The sequence below is a fragment of the Camponotus vicinus genome, unplaced genomic scaffold (assembly GCF_025532165.1).
Source record: "Camponotus vicinus isolate PSW18456_S1 unplaced genomic scaffold, iyCamVici1.0 SCAF_3, whole genome shotgun sequence".
Taxonomy (NCBI): domain Eukaryota; kingdom Metazoa; phylum Arthropoda; class Insecta; order Hymenoptera; family Formicidae; genus Camponotus; species Camponotus vicinus.
In genome coordinates, this window is record NW_028141967.1 from 24,288,431 (window position 1) to 24,310,717 (window position 22,287).

Genomic DNA, 22,287 nt, shown 5'->3' on the forward strand with positions numbered 1-22,287 from the left:
CGAATTTTTCCAATTTTGTAACGAGATCTCTCTTCCTTCCCGACTCTTTACTCTATTCTTCTGAAGCAAACGCAATAACAATCTTGTTATACTTTGTGTAGAATATATATCTTGCGCGAATAGATTCTTTATTCGCGATAACTGCTGACGTTATAATATTAAACGCATTAATCGCGTTGCACAATTCTCGTACAGATATATTGTGATATTGTAATCGTTAAATTATTTTTTTCTATGTTCGCATTTGACACGCATCTCCCGATTACACTATGAATATATCACAAAGTTATTTTATTCCGCTCTCATTACCCTATTTTATGTAAATTATACGAAACAAGAAAAAGAATTCTACAGACTAATCACGCGATATGTTAGAAAATGATTTGCAAACGTGATAACGGACAAGAGGAGAGGGGGGGGGGGGGGGTGGCTCGGAATGAAATAAGATCCAGGTTACATTATAAGAGTAGGAAACTTGAGTCCTTTTCTTTAACATTCACTGATTTTTTTTTATTATTTGCCTTAATACGGAGAGATATAGAAAAACATACTTTGTTTGAGAAACGAACAGTTTGATAACTTATGAATATTTTGATGATCCCGATAATAATTAATAATTAATATTAATAATAATAATAGCAATAATCATGTTCATGTGTGTACCATCTATGTATAATTATTATATTATATAAGAGAGAGAGAGGTGCGCGGCGAGCGATGCATGGGGGCTGGTGACCTGCGCACGCGCACGTCCACAAACATTTTTTTTCTCTTTCTTTCTCCTAAATATAATATTAATTAATCATTTCTTTTCTTCATTTATTCATGCAAAACTCCTACAATGATAACCGATGTTGCGGGGTCTCGTATCCCTACTTTGTGCGCCATTGTTTACGCGTGCACACGAGCCACCCCGGAACCAACGTATATACAATATCCTTTTTCTCGCTTATCGCTGTGTTCCTTTCTATATCTTGTATCCCTTCGTTCTTTATTCCGCTGCATTACCTTGTGCCCTCATTCCCCTGTCATTTTACAACCGTCTGGATTTCGATATCTTAAACTCGCATTCTCTACTGTCACACTTAATATTCTGTCAGCCCCCTTCTCCTCTTTTGTCATTAGTATATTTCTTGATTTATAACCATTCCAATCTTTTTTTTTTAACCACTGGTATCTTCGGATTTTTATGTAGGAGAGTATGGGCTCCGCCATATCTACCTTATAAAAGTAGGCACAGCGATTTCTTTTTCTGCTTCATCTTTTTCTCTGGTGATTTCTTATTTATTTGCCGCACCAGGTCGTAGAAAATCTAGAAGCAAAAGGCGATGATTAGTAGAGTGATGACGAGTAGTGTTGCAAAAGTTATCGGCTAGAACTCGATTATTCAATATTGTACAAAATTTCTTAAGCTAATTAATCATTTATAAAAGATATTAAATAAAAATTAAAATGATGTATAAAGAAAAATAAATGGATCGATAATCACAACTCACATCGCGAACATTAATTTTAGCTTTGGCAGAGGTCTCCATAAACACACAATTGAATTGCCGGGCAAGATTGACACCCTGATCCTTTCCTACTACCCTTTCGTCTTCCAGGTCGCACTTGTTGCCTACTAGCACCATTGGTACGTCATCTGTGTCCTTTACCCGTAAGATCTGTTCTCTGAGATCCTGTAGATCGTTGAAGGTCGATTGTGCTGTTATCGAATATACTAATACGAAGCCCTGCCCATTTTTCATATAAAGGTCCCTCATGGCTGTGAATTGTTCCTGCAAACAAATTAAAAGGTTATTCACAAAATATAATTTATATCGTTACAATAATAAAATGAAGAAAAAAATTATACAAGATGTGTTAGAAAAAAGCAACATGCTCTATGCTATTTTATTGAAACTTTTATTCGTATCTCATGAAAATAAAAAGGCGTACAATAAAAAATAGAAGATATAAAATTTAAAACGTTAAAATTACATGTATAAACCAAAAATCTAAATTTGACTTTAACTAGCATTTCAAATAACATGAGATATATCATATGTCAGAGTACTTACTGTGCCGGCTGTGTCTAGGATTTCTAACATACATTGTTGACCGTCGACCTCGACTTGTTTACGGTAACTGTCTTCGATCGTCGGATCGTACTTCTCTACGAAGATCTCTTGTACGAATTGGACAGTGAGGGCGGACTTGCCTACACCTCCACTGCCCAGCACCACTATTTTATATTCACGCATCTCCTTGCCCTATCAACTACCTGTGGGCCTGGTCACAGTCGAAGGGTCACCGAATCCGCCACGTTTTGCTTCGATTTGCCTTCAGTGAGACTGATCTGAAACAATAACATGCAACGTCTATTTAGAGAGACTATCAACATCATGCCACCAGTTAATTTTAATGACACACCTCTTTCAGAACGAGTCAGCTTTTATGACTCAATTCTTTTTATACGTATATACCATGATATATGATGACTTCACGCAAAGTAAAGTGAAAGCCATAATTAACAATTTCCAAGTATAAGATATATTGTGAAAAATTTATTTTAGAAATTATTTATATTGTGAAATTTATTTTAGAAATCATTTTGACCAAAAGAGCTGACTTTTTAGGAAAAAAAAATATAATTAGAGAAAATAAGATTCTTCAATATATTTGATATATCATTGCCAGGTATACCTTCAATATATCTGGTAAATTTCTATTTCTATTTTTCTATCTGATCTTCACCAAAGCATGAGATTCATTCGGTTCCTATATATACGTCTACACCCAACAAAGTCACGTTACTCCCGCTGCGTTGTTCACTGCAGCATTGTGCTACAGAGAGAGCAAAAGGGAAAACGCAAATACCATGACGGCATTCCAATTGGCAAGCAATAGCATCATGGCAACGTGCCGCGGCCAATCGGCGGCGGCGGCGAAATTCTTTACGCCAATCCGTCATTGATTTTACCTTTATGAATGAATTTGTGTGATGGAAGATGCCATTATCGGACTTTCGTTGACTCTCATTGTAGCACTTTATAAAAAGTTACCTCGGAAACAAATAGGCGTGTGCGTAACTATACAATTACATATTTAAAAAATTATGACAATAATAGATTTTTATATAATCTTATTAATCTATTAATATCATGTTAAATTTCTAGCTTTTTTAAAGTAATTTAGAAAAAAATTTTCCTGGCATTTGTATTTTTCAACTCAATATTTGCATTGAATGATGTGAAGATTTTATATTTATTTTTTATTGTTGTGCTTAGAAAGAAATAGGATTAAATTTTGTTGATTATATTGTTGATTTTATATTTATTTTTTATTATTGTGTTTAGAAAGAAATAGAATTAAATTTTGTTCATTATATTGTCATAATAAATGTAAAACAATTTTCCGTAAATATTTAATGAAAGATAACGATGTTTTGAAGTTTTATACGAGGTGTAATCAACCTGTGTATGACGGTGAATTTTTTTAACAATTTCGCTGAAATGTTTTAAAGGAAATTTATTAATCTATTATTTATCGTATGAATAAACTATATATATAATTGCAAGACAACAGTAGATTTCAAATTTAGTTGTTGAAAATGAATAATTTCTTTAGAATTATTGCATAAATACAATTTCAAAATTTCTTGATATTTCTCAATTTTTTTCAACTTTATGAAATAAGATCTATAATAATTTTAAAAAATGCATACGAACCAAAGTAAAGCGAAAGAAAATAAAAGACTCGTACATGAAAGGAAATAATTCTTTTACAGGTGTATATCTTTCTTAAGAATACCTCTCAAGTTTTTTTCTAGTTGATTTTCCGCGGAATACTTCGATCGTTGAATTTCCCAACTTCTTTTATCCTTGCCCCATGTTGCTTTTATAAGTTCAAACAATCTACTTGTAAGAACGACTAGTGATATTGAGTCAATCTTGATTGTAATATTCCGTGAAATTGTAACGCTAGATTCTGCGAAGAAAGAGAGACACACATTGCGTGTTCGTAGCTTCATTATAATGTGTTTACAGTTACAATTTCATTACGATATACTATGCTGTGTGTGATGCAATTAAGTTCACCGTGAACTAAATAGATCGTACGGTCATACACGGGCAACAAGTTGAGATTCGAAGGAGAGGACCGATCACTGGTAGAGAACCTCTAAACGGATCGAACTTTTGGCGTTGCTCCAAAACATCTCTGGCTTCGAAAAAGTGTTATACATAAAGCCGCAAGCGCGCACGTGTCCCACATATATAAACAGACACAGAGAGAGAGAGGAAAAACGAAAGCACCCCTGACCTAGTTATTAGACTTTGCCGTGGGACAGTGCGGTTCCATAAATCTCCACGCCTTTTGTCCGAGATTTAAAGCTCGCTGATAGAAACCACGAATCGGGAGCAGCCTCCCTCGCAAAGACATGTATGTATGTCTTTTTCGCGACAGGGAAACCGCTCATTTCTCACTTTTATACCTCTCGACGGATAAAGATGGATAACGGTGTGATTTGTCAAGAATACTTAAATTGCCACGTGATGTATAATATAAAAGCAAAAATGTAGAATCTGCGGATGAAATCGATATATATATATATAAATCCGACGAGATTAAATCTCGATGAAACATCTACAGTACCGGTCAAAAATATATCACCTTTATGTATTTTGAGGATAATTTAATTCAAAGTGCATATATTCTGTCTAGTCAAATATGTTTTAATACTAATTGTAAGTATGTAAATTACTGAACAATAAACTTTTCATTCAATAATGAAACCAGCAACTTAGGAAAAATTGGTTAAATATACAGGGTGTCAGGGCAATCTCTTTGAAAAAAAAGCTCTTGTAGTTTACCTCGAGAGCTTTCAAAACACTATAATAAAGTATTTTTTTATCGAGTATTTTTCGAGTTATAAGGCTTAAAATAATTTCTTAATTTTTACATAAACCATAAAATATCTAGTAAAATATTCATTTTTCGATTATCTTATCTTAATACTTTTATGTACCAAATATAATGAGAGGAATCAATTGGTGTAAAGAAAACACATAATTGTTTCGAAGAAAAAATATGTAATTGTTAATTGCAAATTACATATTTTTTCTTCGAAACAATTATGTGTTTTCTTTACACCAATTGATTCCTCTCATTATTTTGTACATAAAAGTATTAAGGTAATATAATCGAAAAATGAATATTTTACTAGATAGTTTATACACTTTGAATTAAGTTATCCTCAAAAAACATAAAGGTGATATATTTTTAGCCGATACTGTATGTATATGACGATAATTTCTATGCTATTTGCATACTTTTTTATTTTATACGTTGTTGGTAGGAGAGAAAATTGAATTCGAAAAAATTAATCGATTTATAACTCGATTCTGAATTTCTAACTTTGGCAAAACTTTTATCGCCTTCTCGCATATAAATGACAGCGAGGAAATGTCAGATGATGTTTTTAACCGTCCACCTAATGGATATTTATTGAGCATCTGGTTGTTATTTCTCTCGATGCTTTGGAATCCAGTGCGAGGTTCTTCGACATCGATCTCGAAGCGCGAGAGCTGGTCGAGTGAACTTTGCTCAACCTTTGTCTTTGACTTTAATTAAGCGTATTACTGCCAAGATGACGATTGTCGTGACAATTAAAGGCACTAAACGCCCACTCAGACTAAAAAGCGAGATTCCTTGCAAAATTTCTCACTTTTTTTCTATTGAAAATGTTCAATTTGCGACAGTGGATGCAATTAGTCTCATTGTTAGAATTTTTTTTACATTTCATTAATATCAAGATTATCAAGTTCTTTAAGTTTCTCAAGTTTTTCAGAAAATGAAATTTCACCCTTGACCTTCACCGCCAATTGAAGATGGATTTATTTTCGAAACGATGGGGATAACGCACATGAACTTGAAACTAACGCTAAACTCGTGAAATAATCCTACAAGTAATCTTTATAATCCTACGTAATCTCTATTGTTTAAAAATATCAACTCAAAACGGTTCGTGTCAAGCTAAGCTTTTCAATTTTACTGATATTCTCGGTTGTATGAATTTTATCGTTGATTTATTTCTTAACTTCAACCAATTCCACCGTCTGCCTCCGCGTCTCCTCCATCGAGATGAAACGGAATCGATTCAATCTCGCGCGTATGATTTGCAATTTACGAGATTCCCTATCAAACAACTTCGCGCAAGCAGTTCGCTAAATGCCGTAGCCTTAGATCGTATATCAATTCGAAAACTCGTTGCAAAGCAATAGCTTTGATGCAGCATATATACACGCTGGTACAGCCGACACACCCACACATCAACGAAAGATGGGAGACACATGCATTGTATCTCGGACGCGCGTCAAGGACCGTCTGTTCCGTCCGTGTGTGTGTGTGTTGTATTGTATCGCTCACGCACACATACGAACGCCACATGTATCGACGTGCCGCCAATCACTTTGACCTGTAAATACGTTATCTGCTCCAGCGACTGCCGATACACTTGATTGCACTCGGTCACCTCTACCGACGTCGAGTCACTTCCCAACCGGGTCTTTACTCCTCGAAGGTGAAACATTGTCATCAACGTGCGCGGATGTTCGCGCTTTTACGCACACGGACATGCGCGTCTCATTTAGAAGATGGAATGGAATCTAATCACGCGCGACTTCACCATCCAAAAAAAAAAATTTAATCACACGCGACTTCACCATTCGAAAAAAAAAAAGAGAATGGACTCACGGAAAGAATAAGCATGCAATTTAATCCTCGAAGTCACATCTAAAGCATATTTTTACTTGCAAAGTTTACCTCGCAACTTGATATTTCCAAGTTATTATTTATATATTTGCAACATATTTACGCTCACGTGCCTATATTTATGTAAGGTAGACTTTACAAAAATTATAATTATAAACTTACTCTATTAACGCAGTCAAATGTAATGACTTGTAATGATTATAATACGTATAATGTATATACAGGGTGTTTCTTAATAAGTGCGGAAAATTTTAGATGATTCTTTGTCGAAAATTGAGGGGGGTTTTTCACATAAACATATACTCCTACATCCCTCCCTGGGAGTTACACTCCTCCAAAAATGGGGGTAAAAAATTAGGTTTTTATTTTTTTCTCAAATTTGGAACAAGTTAAAGAAATGAAATTAGGTCGATATTTTCTACTAGTAAAAAGGTTATTTATTAATATTTTTTTCAGCCTCCCGTATTGTTACAAGGGGATGAAACTAGCAACCCCTATTCAATTTTTTATTAAAACTTTTTACTGAGTCAAAATATGATCATTTAAAAATATGCATTAAAAAGTTTGATTTATTTAGAAACTTTTTTATTTCTTTTATTTTTTTCATAAAATCAGTAGTTTTGAAGAAAAAAAATAAAATACGTTATCGTGCACAGCACGATGTTAAATAGCATAAGTTTCGAATTACAAAAAGTTAAATTTTAAAATAAAAATAAAATTACAGTAAATGTTGGGAAAATTGGAACAAAAACAAAATTATAATAAAAACCTAATTTTTACCTCCATTTTTGGAGGAGTGTAATTCCACAGAGAGGAATGTAAAAGTATATGTTTATATGAAAAACCCCCTTAATTTTCGACAAAGAATCATCTCCTCAAATTTTTCGCACTTATTAAAAAACACCCTATATATTTATAGAGACCACTTCTCTCCTTATAAACTTCACATTTAAGACTAAAACTTAAAAATTTTTTAACTCATTTTCCTCCCGCCTGCTGTGGAAGTTGCAAACCCCATCGTTGTATTTTCCCTTCTGATTCGCTTACTTTCAACGCCAAGGACCGTGGCCGATATTCTCCGTTGCACAACCGAAGATTGATCGCGGGAGAAAGAGAGCGCGTCAAAGACGGGACGACGAAAAAAGCTTTAAAAGTATCGATGCGAAACGCGGTCAATCTTCGTAGACTCGGAGGTCTAGACCTGCCATGTGATTGTCAACAGATGCGCGTATCGAAAGGAAAGCATAGCAGAACGCGTATTATCAATTCCGTTGCGTCACGCATGATTAAACGCATAATTCCTGAGGATGGCGTGGGCTCGACTATCCTTGCTCCAGAAGCTTACAGCGAAATGAAATTGATAATTGACAATTTGACAGGCATGTCCGAACCGACCGATCGATTTAAAGCAGTTGCTTCAGACGAACTTTATTGCTATCAATTAATGGTTTGATCGCGTTATAATAGAAAGAATAAATTAGAACGCGCGGTGAGTCATCGAAAAAATATCGACTTAAAATATGCGCGAGGAATTCTTGAGAAAGTACAGGATTGACAAGTTAAATCTTAATCTTTAGTCGAAGTGAGTTTCAAAGTAAATACACGCGCTTATCGAGGACGCTGATGTTCATACGAATAAAAGAACTCGCAACTTTCCTCTATTTATATCGTCTCGTATCTTACATAAAACGGCAAAGGGGTCCGTTCCCCTCTCGAACCTGACACGATCTATGATTCCCTCGAAGGGGAAAGTCCTTCGTGCGCGAGAAGTTGGAAGGGTAAGCACCTTTCTATAAAAAAAAAGATACGTCGTACTATCATCTCGACGATGATTGCAAATGAACTGACTGATATGAGAAAGGGGAGCAATCATTTACTTTCGCATTTCTGCGATATTTAAGAATCTATTGTCGCAAAAAATCTCGACATTTGAAAAGTGGAAGTTTTCTTACCGAAACAAAATTTTATATCTCTTTTATATTTTTATTTTGAAATTTAATTACGATGATTTTATATCAATCTTTTCTCGTATTATTCCGATAAAGTAGCTTCGATTTGAAATTGTTGTGCCACCGATCAACTTTTATCGCGACTTTTACAGATAAAAATTGCGAAAAATATTTTTCGAAACAGTTGTGTTTCCTTTCAATCTTTTGACGCACAAACATATGATTAAATAGAAGATCACTTTCAATTATAAATATTTGTATCGAAAAATTCGTTTCACTGAGATATCCCTTGAGAAGGCATGTAACGATATTACGTAAGTTTTATCTAATTTCGCAAACTCTCATTATCTATCGCAGTACATACGCATGTATCGCGTTTGACTTTGCAGGCATCCCGGGGCTTCCGTATCCTGGGCAATCTGAGTTTGGTTTCCGGCTCTACCAGTTTCCGACTTCCTCGCGTTATAAATCGGCCATCGTCGTCTATCGCGTGGCCGCGATACGATACGACCCAATTGTCCGCTCGTGCCAATAACGTTTCTTCAATACGTCATCCACGTGCAAGTGAAATCACGTCATTCATATTTCGCATCCTGCTTGGTAGAATCTGGGTTGAGAGAATCCTAGAATTCTACCTCCAAACACAGAAAAAAAGGACATTCTTGTTTTGAAAATATATTTAGTTTTAACATGGAAATCTTGAAATGAGATTATATTGCGTTAATTAAAGAAAAATATAATTGCTTGAATAATTGCTTACTTGAATGAAGCCATTTTATATAGTTCAATCGAGAAAAATATATTCTTACGATTTAAGATTTAATTTTCTCGAATGGAAAAGAAACAATGTTAGATAGAAAATAACATTTTTAAATCAAAAATTATAATTTTCTTAAAGTAGAATTAAATAATTATATATTCTTGAGGTGACAATTACAATATTAAAATAAGACTATAATATTGTTGAAATTTAAAATTATTAAATTCTTCTAAGAAGATTATAAATTGTTGCGTATATACGAAACAATGAACGCGTTAGTTTAAGTATATAAGTTTTGATTTGACACTTATCTTTTTTCTGCGAATAATAAAAATATATAATTTATAATAAAGATTAAAAAGTACAATAAAATATAACTTTATTTCTCTAATCTATATTTGATTTTTGAAATGTTTCTCTCTAAATAATATCTATTATCTGTGTTCAATTGTAAGTTATTATTCTCTAGAAATAAACTTTCTTTTTCTCGATAGAATCGCTAGCTTTTTACCTCGTTCTTTCCAATCTCTTCACGGTAAGATTATACGTTTTGATTGAATTCCTTTCTACCTTATAAACGCTAATTTCTGCTCGTTTGTGAATATTAGCAAAAATTCCATTGGATAAACACGGGTATGTTAATCGAGCAGCTTACATCGGTATGCGGATCGAACATTTATAGAATTTTCACTGTGCAAATAGTTTGGTATTTGCTCATCAAATACGGTACAACATAATCGATTTGCTTGTGATTAATTGATCATCATTAATCATCCATTCGATATATCATCCTCAAATTGAAATTTTCGAGAATTGAAAAATAAAGGTTATTTTCCACGTATATCCCGACCTTTTTAGTTCCATCATTTTACTCGCGAATCTGAATTTTGATTCATTTTATGTTTAAAATACAAAATTGTATGAATAAAATGGCATTTTTTCTTCATTATTTTTTTATATTCCAATACTTTGTTACTTGTTCATTTCTAGATATTTATATAAAAGTAAATAGATATTTATATAAAAGTAAATTTAATATTAAAAGTAATATTAAAAAATATAAAAGTATATATAAAAGTATATATAAAAGTATATATAAAAGTATATATAAAAGTAATATTAAAAAATATAAAATTAAAATTATTATATAAATATAAAATTAAAATTAAAATATGTAGACATTTAACTGAGAGAAAAAACTTGAATGTATACGAGAAACACAAAACAATAGAATTGATGTAGAAACAGTTTACGAACTATTCACGTTCTTTATGAGAAGCTGTCACCATTTCTAAGTCTCGACAAACTTGTAAAAGTCGCGTCAAAAGCTTGGCAAGTTTCTTCTTAATACCATCTTAATTCATAATATTTTAATAGAACAAGTTTTCTGCGAAAATAAATGTAAGGAAATGTATTGATAAAAGAAACATTAATCGCTCGCAAATACGATGCAATCTATAATTTTTTTTATTTAGATACTTTTGTTGAATAATAAAATAGGTCGCTGCCTTTTGTGTTAGAGGTTTTACCGTCAAAAATTACCTATATTTCATGGACCAGGAAAATATAAAGTAATCAATAAAGCGCGGCTGCAAACTTTTTGCGATAATTCTCCGAAAAAAGGGCGAAAATATGTAAAATATTACGTTTATATAACATCCATTATATAGTTTATGTAATATCTACTTAAATCGATCGCTCTATCCTCTATGCTTTAAAAGTTATACATAAAAGTATTGTGTGTGCGCACAAGTATACATACACATGCACGTATACTTGTGTATTTTACCGTGCACGACACGATTTATTTCCATTATATCGCAATGTTATACCGCCAACAATCCTTATTAGCGTAACCCTCGTCCGGTTTCAAGTATACAGAGAAATTCAATTTGATAATTGGAGAAATAATTAATTAAAAACAGAGAATTTTTATTCATGAGGCTTGATATCTCCCGTTTCTCGCTCGCTCATTTCTCGGTGCGCTTAAAGGATTATGCCTAGTCAGCAGATCGAAAAAAGTATGATGTTTGGGAATTTTTTTGAAAAGTGTAATAATTTTTTTTTACAAATAAATTTTTATTCAAAAGTACAAATATTAAGGATGTTATTATATATTTTTTTAAATAAAATATTAAAAAATGTAAAAGTTATAACCATTTTCCCGGATATTGTTTTTTAAAAAGCGTTGCACGGTGAGCAGTGCTATTCGAAGCTGATTCATCTGATATCAAAAATTCGATAAACTGTAGTTAATGTATGAAATTGTCTAGTAGATGAACGAAGGATTAATCGAAAAATTGTTTTAGGACAAAATGGCAGCCACTTGACACTAAGATATTCTTTTTCGATTTAAAAATCTGCTCATTTTTTATTAAGTAAAAAAATAGTATTCATTAAAAAATAAAATCCTTCGTTCATCTATTAGGTTTTCTATGTAGAAGAAGCCTGTAAAATTTCAAGCAAATCGGTGCAACGGTTTTCGAAATATCTTGCTCACCTACTTTGAAAAAGTGATTTCGAGAAAAACGCGTTTAAAATTTGTATCAAGTTTACGTTTAAATAAAATGCAGATTTTTTAATTTACACAGAATCATCTATTCCGGGCCCATATAATTTTAATTTATTTAAATCTTCGTATATTGGCTTGATAGCCCTCAAAACATCAGAGCTGAAGCTTTATAATTGTGTTTAAATAAAGTTATACATTCTGGCGCTTCATGAAACATACACTTATAACTCCGTCAATTTCCATCCGATTAATTTGAAACTTGTAGGAAATATTTTCAATATGATACACTTCAAGGAAATGTAAAAACAAAAATCGGTTTTTTTTACTTTTATGACTAGGCATACCCCTTAAACGAGCGAATGATTTTTCTAACGAGCAGCGCGAGGGTTAATCTCGAGCGAAAGCATATTGCGTTTGATTAACAGGAAGCAAATTGTAGTGTATGCAGTTACGCAACAGCAGATTAAGCGACGTTCGCATGGAACGTTTGCTGTCACGAGAATAACTCAGTTTTATTTTTGTCGTTGACGCGACGCGAATCGCGTGCGATAGTAAACTGCTCGCGACCAAATTATGACAATGTAGTACTGGATGTACCGTGTTTAAGATCGCATTGTCATAAAGGCAATGATCGTGCGTAACGCATATCGCGTTAATTGTCGACATCAATCCGCATGCGTGAGCGGTAAACAATCAGGACGTATAATACTTGGTTGTTTAGTGCGTTTGATAAATCAAGAAATCTGGGACACAGGCAGCATCTTTGTTCTCCATTAAAAATAGCGTAAACCAGAGAGGGCAAAGGTGAAAGATATCATTGATCTTTTTCCAATTGTGTATCTCTCTCTTTCTTTCTTTCTCTTATTGGCCGAGTATCCGAGTTCTCCAAACGAAAAGTTAAAATTGACTTTGATTCGATCCCCAACCGTAGTCTTAACTCGCTTATAAATTTATTTTAAATTTTAATTTAATTAGAATCTTAAGGTTGATTAAAATTGTAAATTAAAATTGCTTTCAAAATAAAATTTAATCTATCTACACACACAAAAATAAGTGTCAAATCAAAACTTATATACTTAAACTAATGCGTTCATTGTTTCGTATATACGCAACAATTTATAATCTTCTTAGAAGAATTTAATAATTTTAAATTTCAACAATATTATAGTCTTATTTTAATATTGTAATTGTCATCTCAAAAATATATAATTATTTAATTCTACTTTAAGAAAATTATAATCTTTGATTTAAAAATGTTATTTTCTATCTAACATTGTTTCTTTTCCATTCAAGAAAATTAAATCTTAAATCATAAGAATATATTTTTCTTGATTGAACTATATAAAATGGCTTCATTTAAATAAGCAATTATCCAAGCAATTATATTTTTCTTTAATTAACGTAATATAATCTCATTTCAAGATTTCCATGTTAAAACTAAATATATTTTCAAAACAAGAATGGCCTTTTTTCTGTGTATCTTTCAGCGTTTTCTTAAGAAAGAAAATTATACTATTATTAATATCTTCTTCGACTTGCTTTCACTCGGATCGTTCGATCTGCTATTTCAAAATGTTTCAGAGAAATCTATCGACATTTTTTCCAAATGAAAAAAAAAAACTTTCATTTGAAAGAGAATTCTGCACGTGCACGGGAAAGACATACGATGCAGATTTCCATTACGAGACATTGCACTAGCGACTAATGGATGATCCGATGTGTCAAATGCGTTGGTTGCCATTTGACTGCGTGTAACATTGCCGTGTCTGTGACCGATACAAGGTCTATGTCGTGTCTGTACCAGGTGAACATCAGTATTAATTACATCAAGCGCACGTGTCACGAATTAATTCGACGTTAATTCGGGATTCGCAAGCTCGCTCGCTTTCGCCAGAGATATTCCAATAAATTTCAATCAATGTCGGAATTTTAATTATGCAACATCGCCCTCTTTTACGGCCCAATTTCACGCATTATTGTGCGCTGCGTACACAATTGTACGACTGAAAATAAATATAAACTGGTGATTATTATCGTTAATGCTACAACGCGGCGCACGAAAGCGTACTCGAATAATACGGCCAATTATTTTTGCAATTTCGCTACTTGATCGCGTTAATTAATACACGAGCACTTTTATTTTCAGCAAATCTGGAGCTTGTTTAACAAACGAGAATCAATGAAATCTCGCTTTAATCTTGTCGCGGTTACATCAAATCCTGTATTTACTTCATGTATATATTATATTAATATTTATCTTAATAAATAATACATATCTAGATTTTTATAGAAAATCTAGATATGTATTATTAATTAAGATAAATATTAATACAATCTTTTCGTAATAATTCCAACTTAATTAATGTCTTTTCTTAATTAGCAAATATACTCTTAAATAACCTGTATAATAGTCTATTTCCGAATTAACCTTAGTTATAATTTTGCAAAAAAAAGTAATCTTAATAAAATATTAATTTCTTTTCTGCAAGGGAAGTTGCGCACTGATTCTGTGACTAAAGAATATATGTTAATTAGATGAGTAGGATAGCACATAATGCCCACGCAAAGCAAATGCAGGAAATCGCTCGCCTTCCTAAGGCCGAGCTTCACCTCGTATATAGGGCATGTATTATGCATCGCTATAATAGAGTACGATATGAAAGTCCGCTTAACCATGTACATTAACGCTAAAGTGATCCCGAGAGGTGGCGGCTATTTAATAGAATAATTTCGCGTCTTATACGTGAAACAAAATAATTATTTTTCTGTTCAAGAAGAAAATTTTCAAATTAAATTCTTGCTTTCATAACTGACGTTATTAAGTAGATCAAAAACTTAGGAACGTAAACTTTGTAGATAAAAATATTATACTTGACAGTTAAAAATTTGATCGACTTCTAATATTAATTACGATTTTATTAAGATAAATATTTTCTTCCCATTTTCAAGTATTATTTTTATCTCAAATATGTAAAATTTTATTTATTAATTTTCCTAATCTGTATAATTTTGTACAGAGATTTGATCGAAATTTTATTACTAAAAATGTGCAAGTATCGAAAAGAATGGAAAGCATTGTGATGCCTCGGCAGTAAAAAACGGAATGGACGGTTTCCATAGTCCGTATCGTGTCACGCAATGAGTCATGGGGTTCGTGAACCTTATGGCGTGTAATGGCACTCTTCAAGAGTCCCTAATTAAGCTTTATACAACGAAACGTCCGCGTTCTACGTTTCGTGAAAAGGAAACGTCATTTTTTTAACATTTCCATTTTACCGACGTATATCTTTGTGGTTGAACAAACAATCATTACATTATTGATACAGAAATTAATACTTTTTTAATTAAATTACTATAAATGCTTTGCCAGAATTTTAATTTAAAAAATCGCTTTTAAGAATTAACGCGAAAGTTTTTAATACCCAATAATCTTTTCGAATGAATTCTTAATAAAAAGTACACAGTAAAAAATTGTCCGTCCATATGTTAAAATTTTCTTGTGTTACCACGTTTTGATTAGTATTTTAATGTAAAATTAACATACGACTTATAAGTTGTTATTTTTATAACGTTTTCATGTGTTACATTTATGTCAACTTAACACTTTGTATATATCTCTTAGAAATGGAATATTATTTTGAGTATTTTGACATTTTAAACAATCAATATGACTCAAAGTTAGTTTAACATTCTAAGAAAAGTTAAAGTAAATCTTCAAATAATCTTGAATTTTGACATGCAAAATAATCAAATTTACTAAAATCAAATATTTCTATTACAAATAATTTAAGTTAAAATAATTACTATTATATATTAATGTCCTACAACAATTCTTACGAGTTATTGTAACTATTTTTTCATGTAATTTTTAATTAATTTGTATGTTATTTTTACATTACACTTAAAGTCACAATATCAAAAATAAATGTAAAGTATTGTGTCAATTATTTAACACTTTTAGTTTGTCAATAAGCAACATACGACGAATGAATTATTTTAACTTAAAATTTAAAGTGGACTTTCTGGGACATGTGAAAAATGTTATAATTAACATTTTATTTTTTACTATGTATACACACCATTTTACCAAACGTACAAAAATAACTCATTGTACGGTATATTGGTACTCACAATCAGTATCGTACGGTAACATATTTGCACGATGCGAGATCACATTGCTATTTCGAAGACGAGACGTAAGTCGACGGTGTTATCGAGTTCAAAGTCGAGTGGAGTATCGTTCTCACAGTTGAATCACTCTACGTATAACGTGTTTAACGAGCGCGATCGTTCGTAGCCGCGAATATAACGTAGTTTGCCCACAGTTGCTCGACTTCATGTTTATCAATGGGAAGATTTACAACGGAACGGTATACGCGATGAACAACAATACCAAACGTGTAATTTTTCGACGGAGAGGATGGGAAGGAAAGAGGGGGGGAAAAAAGAGGAGATGGATCATAAAAAAAATTCTAGATAATTTTATCAAACGTGCGCGAAAGCGAATTTTTGCACGTAATCCATTTCACGACTGTATTAATCCCGGGCGATCCAATGTGCCAGTTCACGTGTAAAATCTCGCTTGACGAAAATCAAATTGTCACGAACGAACGAACGATTACAGTAAATTGAATAGGTCTAACGAGTTTCCACGAGATTAGCGGAAATGGCGAGCGTTGTAAGAGTGTGAAACAAGCGGATGCGAAATCAGAATGAGGAGCAGCTGGAAACCTTGGTTGATCGAAGGAGGGTTTCGCACACGAGCAAAGTAAAAAAAAAACTTAACTTTTTATTTCAAACAAAAATATTTCAACAAAAAACCTATATTTAAAATATTATATTAAAATAAATATATAAAATATTAAAATATTATATAAAATAAATAAATTTAATTAATAAATTTATTATTATAAATTTAATATAATTTAAAAATAAATTTATTATTAATTATTATTGAATTAAATGAAATAATTAAAATATTGTATTAAAAAATCTCACTTCTCTCAAGTGCGGATACAAATTGAAGCGATCTAAAAAATATTATTTTATTAATTATATCTATTTTTATCTGTTGGAAAAAATTTCCAGATTTAACTAGATTATTAGAAAGATTTGTATTAATATATTAATAATAAATAAAAAAAATCAATTTATAACGATAGTATCCGGCAATGTATCATTGACTGAAATGTGCGTAATATTATAAAAGAATTTATAATACGTTTTATTATAGAGAAACGAAAACGCGGTATCTTTATAATCATTCATCGATCAAACAACGCAAACGAGCAAAATTCCCTGTATAAGCTTTCAAGGATGAATATGGCCTGTTGCCAAGTTATCGCTTAAATAATACCCGACTTTATCATTTTTCCTACGCGATACGCGATGATATCGTATGCAATTGTACATCCAGTATCTCTCTAGCATTATGACATTTTAGCAATATTCGTTCAATTAATATAATGTTAAATGTCGTCTGAAATTATTATCACCATACGACGTGTTTATTTATTCTGCAACTTTGCCGTTAAAAAAAAGTTTCCGCGTGTCCTTAAAACCTACTGATATTTTTAGATATTCGAAAACGTTAAGTAAACTCTTGCTGCATAATTACGATACGTACACACGTACCTTGTTAATATCATTTATAATCTACCAAGTTGCGATGCTTTCACGCACAAATAAAAAAAACTAGGTAAAATCGAGCGCGCTTATGAATTGCAAAACAGATTTTACGAGGCATTATGATATATATCCGAAGAGCGTATCGTTTCAAACTCGAATCGGGAATTTATCTCGTTTTCTCGTCGTAAAAACTTTCAGATCTATATTCATATGGGAGAAATGAAATCGTTACGCTGTATTTTAAGATAGATTTCTACCTTATAGCTGTGCCATTGAAATCTCTCTCATTGTATAGGAAACGTACTCGATCAACATTATGTCGAATAAATGACATTCTTGCCGTCTTTCTTCTCGAGTCACTTCCTGCGTCGCGGTGACTCACGTGAGTCGACTGCGGATTAGAACGCCACGTTCTTCACGATGCTTTGTGATCTTTGTTGAGAATTCAACGGGGACCAACCACAAAATATTATCTTGAAATGTAAAAATACACACAACGGGCGTGGCAATACGGCTAGCAAAAGAACGATCTGAAAACTTATTTTTCTTATTTTATCCAAATTTTAATCTCAATTTTTATTTTATCTAGAGATTTTAATTTTAAAATTTACAAATGTATATATAGTCTTATGCAGTTGGCAGAAGCTGCATTTTTAAAATGATTAGAGATAGAAGAAGAAAAATTGCAAAGCAAAATTAAATGACTTTGAATGCTTTATATTTATACGTTTTTTTTATGTATTTTTGTGTATAAATACAACTGCAAAATTCATTTGCACTTTTTTTTGATAAAATTGTATATTTTTATATATTTATATTTAAAAATGTTAATTTAGAAGTTATTTTAACTTCAAGTTTGTAAAGCAATTAATTATAAATTTGCAAAGTGAGATCATATAATATTAGAAATATCTAAAATAATAGAAATACAAATTAACAATGTATTAAAAAATTGAAGTAAGAAAATATCTAAAGTATGATATAATGGATCATCTTTTGTAATCCAATAAATATACAAAAAGTTCAATAAAAAATCAAATAATTTATTTAGAAATGTTTTCTCGTATTTTTTCATATTGTTAAGATATTATAAAATAAAAAATTACTAAGTTTAATATCGATCACACACAATTAGTATGCTAAACATAAAATATTCTATTTCGAGATATTAAAAAATTCGAGATATTAGATTAAGATATACAAACATGATGACCTTTACTAAACATAAGCAGAAATATGCAGATAAGAAAGAATAAGTAAATCCGCTAATAGAGCCAAATGCTACTTTACAAACTTAAAATTAAAATAACTTTTAAACCAACAATTCCTAAGCATAAACTTTCTAGAAAAAAGAACTGTATTTTTCACAATTAATATATCCAAATATATGAGATTCTTAAAAAAATGCAATTGAACTATGTAACTGCACAAAAATGCATAAAGGTAATGTAGAAATATAGAACGTTTAAAACCACTTAATTTTACATTATTATATTTTTTTGCACCTAATTACATTTTAAAGAGACAAGTCTGCCCAGTTGCGTGGGATACCCCATATGTATGTATATATAATTATATATCAGCAAGAGAGTTGCTTTTTTCATCGAATAATAAATTGCTATAAATAACGAATAAATTAAAAATGTGATCAGAAAGGTCGTTTCTTTTCAACATTCATCTGTATATCTCCAGGGCAATATTTTTGCAAGCAATTCTTTTCATTCTCTCCTGGTGAATCGATAGACTTTTAAATATTATATACAATATTTCTCCCTCAAGTGCGCTTGAACAGAAATTAAAATTTGATTGAAATAAAATTAGACTCGAAATTTAGAATTAAAACAATTTAGATCGCTATTTTGGCAACTGTATCTATTGCGTGTATTTTTACATCTTAGGACAATTTTGCGGTCAGACTCAACAAGGATCACGAAGAGAACCGTGGCTCGAGTTTCCCTCGCGTTTAGTTCTCTCTTCCCCTCGATACTTTGAAACGATTAATCTCTTATTCTTTTCTCCCGTCGTCGCATTACGGACTAACAAGATTCATGTCAACGCTCTGATTTAAAGGATCGTAGCTTTGAGCTTCGAACGTTGATTCACCGAAGCAAATATTACTTCCCCAAGAACCTAATATTTTTATTAATAAAAATAAACGACTGTTAAATTGACAATTAAGAGGTGACTTGGATAATATATTTTTCTCTCGATTATAGAAATAATGAAATAAAAAATCCAGTGAAAAAAAAGAGAAGGTCGAATCGACTACGTTCAATTAAGAAAAAAAAAATTTCTCCTCTCTAATTACATTCTCCTACTTCTCTTTTTACGTATCTCGTCTCATCTCTCTCCCCTCTTTCTTTTCTCTCATAAGACCCGAGTATTCGTCCATTTTATTTTACAAACAGAGAGATGCAGGAAACGGAGGGCTTGAAAAGAACACGCCTTTGTTTAAGCGCTTTTCGTTCTATTTTTTTTTCCGGCATTAGTCACACGCAATTTTTCGAAAACTCTCTCGCTCTCCTCGACTCTAGCGCGACCAATTCTTCTGTCGTCTCGCAAAATCAAAACAAAAAAGGATTACTCCCTAAAAACAAAAAAACTGCGGTTAATTCTACTTCATTAATGGGAACGACTCGTAACGCAGGAGCGTCGAGTTCCGCGTAAACGATGCTCACGCGAAGCTTTGCTATCGTCGCGTATCGCGTAGCGGCTCGGGTGGGCCGTGACCGTAAGAGGAAACGCTTGGTTGCTCGGTGAGGGACGTGGGGGAGGAGGGGGAGGAGGAGGAGAAGCCGGTCGTTGGATCTCTCGCTCGTCGACTCGTTGGGAAAAGTCGCGAGAACGGAGAATAATGAGAGGAAGAAACGCCCGTGCGTCCTCTCCGTCTCTCTCTCTCGTCGACGACGTCGACGACGTCCACTGAATGGTCGTCATTCCGGCGAGCTCGGGCTCGTGGATTCCGGTGCCCCCGGCGTCGACGCGCTAAAACGACACGTGCGCGGCGAGGAAGGGATCCTGTCGATCCTCGAGCCGTCCTCGTCGTCGTCGTCGACGATTTCCGGTCGGTCGGTTCGGCGTGCCACGCCACGACGATGCACGGCGCCTTCTCACGAGAGAGGGCGCGAAGGGGAGGACGAGGAGGGGGACGGGGACGGGGAGAGGAGGATCTTTTTTTAGAAGCCGCGCAAGAAGTCGGTCCTTACCTCTCGTGCCTCCTGGATACCCCACGCTTCGCTCGCAGAACGCAATATCCTCTCCTGGGTTCACTCGATAATTCTTCCGCCTCCTCTTTGTCGTTCTATCTATCTCTCCCTCGCTGTCTCTGTCGCTCGCGCAAGTCGGCTCGACGGCTCTCAAGCGCGCATACACACACGCACGCACGAGCTCCCGTATGTCTCTCTCTCTGTCTTTCTTTCTCCTTCCCTTTCACTCTTCTTCCGTTGTCTCCGTCTCGCGTGCAACGCTCCGTCGCTCCTCGAGACCGAGATTCCCCGTCGATCGACAGCGGCTATCTCTCCGTCTCTGCCTCGGTTCGGCTTCCTCGTCGCTGCACTGTCACGAGTTCATGGGGAGATAACTGGGGAGTCGCTGCGCCTCGTCCGTTTCCTCCTCGCGCCAGCCAGCAGCCTCCGACGAGCGAGCGACAGGCACTCGACGCGCTTCGTCGCTCTTCCTCTCCGCACTTCGGCAAGACTCCCGACGAGAGTCGCGCCGCGAATGCCGACGTAAATGACGATGCCGGATGCCGGATACTCGAGAGTCGAGTCGAGTCGAGTCTCTTCCCGTCTCGCCCTCGACGTAGCTCGCACCGATATCGCGGTACTACGGGCTGCCGATCGATCGTAGCCGAGTGACTCGTTCGCGGTTCGCACCGGTTCGAGGATCTCGACGCGGGTCTCTCCACGAAGATGACGACGACGCTCTTTCGCGGGCGGACGGACGCGCCTCTCTCTCTCTCTCTCTTTCTTTCTCTTTCCCTTTCTCTCTCTCTCTCTCTCTCTCTCTCTCTCTCTCTCCCGCCAATGTACCCCCGCGTCGTACCGAGATTTTCACGCTCTCGCGAAAAGACAACGCGACACTACGCGATTCTACCGTTATCTAGGGCGATGTCTCTCCGCCGCCGTCCGCGCCCTCTAGCATCGAACGCGCGGCGTCGACGAGTTGTCACCGAGGTGCGTAGGCGGAGAGCTCTGTTTTACCGACGCATCTAGTGGAAATCACTAGCGGTCGGCGAATCAGCTCGAAGCGTTCGATGGTCCAATCAGAATGAGGAGAATTAAAATTCCTCTATTCCGATTGGTTGACGCTTCGAGGCATCTCTAGAGTCTTCCTGATCGCAGTCTTAGGCCCATATTCTGAATCCTCTTTTATCGATAAAAGTGCTTCTAAAAGTGGCCTGTAGCCAATCAGAAGGCTTATATGCCACTTTTAGAGGCACTTTTATCGATAAAAGAGGATTCAGAATATGGGCCTTTAGCTGATATTACATTTATCATACGTCAAATTTTTTTAAACATATCGATTGGCTGCAGAATAGAAAGTTTCTAAAGACTCAAAAAATTACTATCCCGCAGCCAATCAATGTGCTTAAAAAATTTGTCGTACGACAAATGTAATATTAGCCTTGAGCTGATATTACATTTGTCATACGTCAAATTTTTCAAACATCGATTGCCTGCAGA

The 22,287-nt window shown here is 34.1% G+C and overlaps 1 protein-coding gene across 2 annotated transcripts; it reads right to left on the minus strand.

The window, feature by feature from the left end:
- Nucleotides 1-107: 107 nt before the first annotated feature.
- On the minus strand, nt 108-21,685 carry Rap1 (RAS oncogene family member Rap1). 2 transcript variants are annotated; one of them, XM_083092746.1, is made up of 4 exons: nt 20,809-21,685; nt 2,061-2,338; nt 1,497-1,778; nt 108-1,312 (listed from the first exon to the last, which is right to left on the minus strand). In XM_083092746.1, the coding sequence occupies exons 2-4, from the start codon at nt 2,241-2,243 to the stop codon at nt 1,223-1,225; spliced, it is 555 nt and encodes a 184-aa protein (XP_082948872.1). In that variant the 5' UTR covers nt 2,244-2,338; nt 20,809-21,685; the 3' UTR covers nt 108-1,222. The 2 variants fall into 2 exon arrangements, with proteins under 2 accessions (XP_082948872.1, XP_082948873.1); XM_083092747.1 differs by lacking the exon at nt 20,809-21,685 and adding an exon at nt 9,067-9,269.
- Nucleotides 21,686-22,287: the final 602 nt, after the last annotated feature.